This window comes from Anopheles coluzzii, chromosome 2 (assembly GCF_943734685.1).
Source record: "Anopheles coluzzii chromosome 2, AcolN3, whole genome shotgun sequence".
Classification (NCBI taxonomy): Eukaryota; Metazoa; Arthropoda; class Insecta; order Diptera; family Culicidae; genus Anopheles; species Anopheles coluzzii.
The window spans coordinates 23,412,654-23,419,204 of NC_064670.1; the positions used below are offsets into that span (position 1 = coordinate 23,412,654).

Genomic DNA, 6,551 nt, shown 5'->3' on the forward strand with positions numbered 1-6,551 from the left:
AGCAACGCAGGGTTCGTGTAGGAGCCGGTTTGCCACCCCAAACCCTACGGATGAAATAAAGCTTGGAGAGCTTTAGGAGGTTTTCGACACGGTACAAAAACCTTAGCCAGTGATTAGTACGGAGTGAAGCGGAGCTCAATCGAACTGTAAAGTGACTGTTTTTTTTTTTCATCTGAGCAGAGGCACCTCAGCACTGGCAGAGTAGTATTAATTGTGCAAAAGCAAACGGATACAACAATGGGCAGACTCAGGAAACTGATGTACTAATTAAATGTTTAACCAAGCAAAGCCCAAATCAACCTCAGATATTTAATATTTGGGCATAGTTTCAGCAAGCTCATGAACCTTAATTGTACTTTTTTATTTGTGATGAAGCGTTTTTCTAGTGTAATAAATTAAAATGAAGCATGATGCTGTGACTGCTTCGCAAACTATTTCCAAGCGAAAAGCGAGAAGCGACTTAACAAAAAGCTCTCATGGTAAGGAATCCAGGACGAGAATTAATAATCAAAAGAATAAAAAATAAGCAACTAAAAGAGCACATGGATAAACAAGAAAATAAATCAATAAAACTGTTCAACATACTGCAAATTGAAATCGCAACACAATGTTGCAAAGCTGCAATGCATTGCTCAACCACAAAGCTTCTACAATGCATATATCATCATTTTCTTTCCAATGTTTGCACAAAACAAAAGCAAACTAGTGCAGCTCGCACAGTGCATTCAGACGAAAGAAGACAATTTCCTGACAACACCGAACGCAGCCGAATCCAACCAAAGTGCCTGCCAGGGAAATGAGTTTCCCTCCCTTGTTTTGGGCAGCCAGAATGCCGTATTGCATTGCTACTCGTTGACGACGAAAGCATCCAACATATGGATTGATCGTTCCTCGAGTGCGGTGCAGTAAAGCTTACCCCGATTCGTTACAAACGCTCCCGTTGGGATGGGAGAGGGTATTGTATCAATTAAAAAGCATGGCGACATGGTGTAGTGCATTCATCGACCAGCCCAGCGCACGCTTGATTGCTTCAAATGTAACTACTCAATAGTCCGGCCCATTCAGCTGTGACTGATCGGTTTTCAAACTAACTGTAGAGAAGAGGGAATGGCTTTACGCTACCAGAAAGGTAAAGTATTAGCAGCAAAAAAAAGACTAGTATGGAACCTTCCCGGTCCGTAGTAAAAGAGGATACTTTTTCGACAAGCACAATTTTACGTACAACACACTCGCCATGAGCAGGAGAAGCACTGGAAACTGCAAGCTTTCATAATTGACTTGTTTTTAGTTCGATTGATTTGATTTGTCGGCTCAGGTCGGGGACAGGTTCACGGTTCGGATACGGATTGCCACGGTTGTACCGTACCGGTGAGTGTAAATTGAAAACTTTATCCGGTACGGTCGAAGCGTTCGGTTCAGCAAACGGTTACATCCGGCGATGGAGCACAGTAGAGCGAGCAGTAGCAGCAGCAGCAGCAGCAGCAACAAAAAAACGGCCAAACCACACCCGGACATTCACGTGTTCAATACACGACACACACAGCGGTGAATGAAGTGGGCGCTCGCTCGTCCTGTCACCTTCATCATCGCGCTGTCACTAAAACCCCGCGACCAATTGCAAGACGAGCGGATACGGACACATCGCATCCGCACAGTAAACAGCAGACAGCCGGACACATTTTTCCGGAATCCGCTCATGTGTTTGTGTGTGTGTGTGTGTGTGTGTTTGTTTTTTTTTTACCTATCTTCTTGGGTTTGCTTCAAAAAAAATAAAACACCTACCAAATGGAGGCGCCTGGTCGTCGTGGTCTTTGACTGAAGTGAATGTGCATTTGGTTTATCTGGTCTTTCTTTTTTTTGTGTGCACTTCGTTCGTACCACAGTTTCGCCTACAAATTGCAGCTTTTCTGCATAAAGCTATGCATAAGGTAGAGGGCAAATAAAAAGGAAGCACACAAACCAAACCGAAACCCGAAACAAACAGAATCAGGCGCTAAACGCGATGCTTGCGCCGGTTTGGGCACGCCGGTAATCCGAACGTGCGATTGCAAAAGCCAGCAAACGTGGGCTCTACATTTTGACTACAGCTTTGGCGCCAGGTCTGCCAGGTGAGCCCGGGCAGGCATTCCCTCCAGAGCAGCAATCGGATGGCTGAAGTGATGATGATGCAGTACCGACGGCGACACCCCTAAGCGCTGTTTGCTCTGCACTCAACAAATCGGCATCGGTGGACGCCAATCCATCGCTTACCCATCGGCGTATTGGAGCTTGTGTATAGGGAGCTAAATTTGAGACAGCACTAAAACGGAAGTGTTTTTTTCTCCAGGTCTCACAGTACAATAGCAAACAACGCAAACAGCGCCTATGTGTTTTCGATTGGTGATGTGATTTTAAGTAATTTATTCCGGCGAAATGTGCTGCTGCTTATTTGCTGTATTGCTACAATCCCGCACAGCCAGCTCACCGTGGCTATCGCAGTAAAGAGTGGAAGGGATATGCAAAAACATTCATATGATAAACTGTGATTAGATGCTCTTGTGTATCTGTGTGTGTTTCAAGCGATGCTCTTCAACGCACCTCAACCATACGAGCACAAAGCCTACGCTTTGAGCTGGGAGAAAATCACACCCCACATACTTCAACCCATGCTCACGTCAACATGCTCCATGTCAACCGCAAGTCCCAGCCAGGCATCTCGGCTGTACATGCGACACACACCAGCTTGCATCATAAAATCATACCCAAGTCGCAGTCATGCCAATGGCATTTCTCTTCAAATTTTACCTTCACGTTCCCTTTCACGTCCACGTTCCACGCACCGAACCTATCGATTGATGTAAGGCAAAGTGACAGATATCAAAATAACGGCCACCTTCCCTCCGGTGCCGATATAAGCACGAGCTTTATCAAGTGCGACGTGAGACGACAGCCCGACAAACAACAGCCAGACAAACACGGATGGACGGGTTCTCCCAAAACCCCTTTTTCCTCCGTTTGCTCGAGACGGCTCAACGCATTTCATAGCCGAAACCGCAAAGCTTCCCACCAAAGCTCGAGAAGAACCGTACGGACAGCAGCTCGTCACCAAGGGTCATACACATGCCCGTACACAAGCCTCATAACAGACAATATGGAAAATAGTCTCCCTTTCTCACACTCGGATTTGATTATACATATTTCATCTGCAGTCATTCATCCATGCAGCGGACGTGTGGCCCGGAGACGAACCAGCCATCCACCCACTTTGGGGTGCGAACTATTCGCCCAGTAACCGTGTGCCGAGTGTCTTGACTTCTAAATCTGACATCCGGACGTTGTGCCCCTTGCCATTGCCGGCCCAACAACAACAGCTCAGCAGGAACTTGTCGATCGTGCACAACTGACAGAGTTGCCCAGAACGGACTCAAGTGGACCCACAGGGCAGGCGGGTCGCAGATCGGTGCATCTCGGGACGAACCGGCGTGCACAGCCAAGGAAGATGCCAAACACGTAACCTTTACCGACAACGCGGGTCAATGCATGTGGCTTCCCCTCTCCTCCCCAGCACTGGTGACCGGATTTTCAAAGTTTGAAGGCTCTTGGTCCTCATGTCCACCCGTTTCGACAGCGTCTCGTAATAATACCAAACTGCCCCTACCCCGCTCCGGTAGGCATAACCGCAAATCCTTGGCCCTGTCCGGTTTGGCGAGGTGCAAGATTTACTTATCTTTGCTGCTGCCCAAACCGTTGGCTCTTCTCGACGTCCATCGTTTGCCCGGCAGTGTCACAATCAAACGAGGCATGATGAAACCCAACCCGAACTGGTTGCGTGTGTGTATGCCTACTGTCCAATAGGAGGCAATCAGACGACATTCAGCTACTGAAAGGGAGTACCATTTGGTCATCCAAATGGAGGTTGAGATGGAGGGAAAAGGCTGGATATTGCCAGTTCGGTCCATTTGCCAATAATTTGCTTCAAACCTAAGGATTTCCTGCACATCGTTCACTGAAGTGGGCCAGTTTTGTGGTCAATTGCAATGGTGTCCGTTATATTGAGTAGATTTTTTGTTGGCACTCGCTTTCCTTCAGATCGTTCTCCAACCATCGATCTTCACAATGTAAACCCTTCATTCGGTACTGCGCAAAATTTATGGCACATCTTGCTCTTCTGTAGACAACGCACGCAAACGTTCATTTACAAACCTCTGTCCATAAAACGACACTGACAATCGCGTCGCTAAGTTTGCAGCAAGCAATAAGAAAGCAAAAGATCCAACTTCAAAAACAACTTTTTTTTGCAACTTGTTTGTAAATTCCAAACAAGCACAACCCTGTACGCTCTGTGTTGGATGTTGCAGTATCTTCTTAGCTTGAACCTAGCTTGAAGCAATCGACCGCACGTCCAAAGTACGCACTATTTGGAAGCCATTAAGTCTGCTGCTCTCAAAACATGCCCCAAAAAACAACCGTCCGTAGTGTGCAAAACATCTCGCCCAGCCCAGTGGATGGATCAAACAATGGTTCGAATTGAACCGGGCAGGAAGATTTCAATTCCGACCAGCACCATCCATCCAGCTCATCGCGCACACAATCGGTCCCATTGTACCGACGGATAGTATAATAATGGCATGCGATCGGCGGCAGATCGATACAGTTCAGTAGCAACCATCGATCGTGCCATGGTTTGCGGTAAGGAAACGTTGTTCGCCCTTGGCACGCTGCTGCTTGCCTGCAGTCTGCTGGAGTGGGCCGAAGGTCGTGGCGCCACCGGCCCCAGCCTCGACGTTGGACAGCGGTTGCGTGCGTTGAAAGCGCGCAAAGCGTCCGCGGTCAATGGTGCAGCACCGATCAAGTTCAAGCCGTGGGAGGCGGGCCTGGGCGTCTACAAGGAGGGCGACATCATGGAGCGAGTCGTCCGCCAGCGGAACGGGGTGGCGCTGAGCGCCTTCCCGAATGCGCGCTGGCCGAACGCAGTCGTACCGTACGTGGTGACGAACACCTTCAGTAAGTAGTGCACTCCCGTGGTTTGCCACGCCCCACACCCGTTCGATCATCATTGGTCATTTTGTTCCCCCCCCCCCCTCTCTCCCCTATAGCGACAACACAGCAGGGCGTCATTCAATCGGCAATGGCACAGATCGCTGCCGCCACGTGTGTCCGGTTCGTTCCGCGCACCACGGAAACGCTGTACGTAACGATCGGCAACGGCGAGAGTGGCTGCTGGTCGTACGTTGGCCGCAGTACCCGCAACAGCGAAAATCAGGTGAACCTGCAGAGCCCGGAGTGTGTGGACATCGGTACGGTAGTGCACGAGCTGATGCACTCGATCGGTTTCTATCACGAGTTTACGCGCCCGGATCGTGACGAGTGGGTGACGATCGATCAAGGCGCACTCGCGCCCGAGTACCAGTCGGCCACGTTCTACGCCGACAACTACGGCAAGATGGCCGCCAGCGACGTGGTGCTGTACGGCCGGAAGTACGACTACGGTAGTGTGATGCACTACTCCAAGTACGCGGCAGCAGCAAGCCGTACGCGCCCCGTCATGAACAACCTGCAGCCCTGGACCGGTGACTTCGGCAACGATAACGGGCTGTCGGCGGCTGACATCATCGACATCAATTACATGTACTGCAATGGGACGACCACGACCACGGCACAGGCGGCCACGACTACTACCACTGCCAGGCCCGCTACCACGACGACAACGACTGCACGCCCGGTGACTACCACGACAACCACTACGAGCAGGGCTGCCACCACGACCACCACGACTACGACCCGGGCTTCAACCACCACCACCCGGGCTTCAACCACCACGACCCGGGCTCCAACCACCACGGCTACGACCCGGGCTCCAACCACGGTACGTCCGGGCATCTTCACCACGCTTATCCAGGTGCCAGTAACTCGCTTCCTCGAGATACTCCGCTCGCTGCCACTGTTCAACCTGTTCAGCATGGGCTGAGCGTCCAGCGTGTCAGTAGCAATTCCTGCCCCTCCCTTCCCCATCATGTAAAGTCGAACTGTCTAAATATATTGTACGCAAAAACACAAAACCAGCTAAAAAAAACATGCGCTCGAATAAAGCAAAACCTTGTTGGAAGAGTACAAATGCAGTGCTATCGATGCTATGGCGCTTGTTGGGTTGTGTGTTATGGCGGTTCAGTTGTGTCAATAAATATGGCGCAGTTGAGTTGAACGCTACAAAAGTGGCCATTCAGTGCTGGTTGTTTACAGGACTAGTGCTGTTGGGAGGCAAAAGTCTAGCAAAGCAAAAAAAAAAAAACACACACACACAACAAGCGAGTTTTCTGGCACGCAAGAGCTTTCCAGAATCGAAGCAAACTCCATCCATGGGTATCTTAGCAACGACATGTTTGCTGTAATCGTACGGGTACGGCACTATCGTCCGATCGGACACGCTTCGTTCGTTACTTAGAGCAGCTGAAAAATGAACTCGAGCAACAACAAAAAATGCAATTTAAGATATTACATCTCCGTTCGACATTCGACAAGGTTAAGCAGGAAAAAGCACAAATCCCCTCCAAGAACACGACAACTCGATCTGA

The 6,551-nt window shown here is 49.7% G+C and overlaps 1 protein-coding gene across 1 annotated transcript; it reads left to right on the forward strand.

The window, feature by feature from the left end:
- The first annotated feature begins 4,607 nt into the window (after positions 1–4,607).
- LOC120952357 (zinc metalloproteinase nas-14-like) lies at positions 4,608–6,094 on the forward strand. The gene is made up of 2 exons (XM_040371639.2): positions 4,608–4,983; positions 5,076–6,094. The coding sequence occupies exons 1-2, from the start codon at positions 4,608–4,610 to the stop codon at positions 5,945–5,947; spliced, it is 1,248 nt and encodes a 415-aa protein (XP_040227573.2). The 3' UTR covers positions 5,948–6,094.
- The last annotated feature ends 457 nt before the right edge of the window (positions 6,095–6,551 follow it).

What these genes read in the sequence shown, in the direction of transcription:
- LOC120952357 (XM_040371639.2), top strand. Translation starts at nt 4,608, where the DNA reads ATGCGATCGGCGGCAGATCGATACAGTTCAGTAGCAACCATCGATCGT. An exon ending in CGTGGTGACGAACACCTTCA is followed by an intron (nt 4,984 to 5,075) that starts GTAAGTAGTGCA and finishes TCTCCCCTATAG; the next exon opens with CGACAACACAGCAGGGCGTC.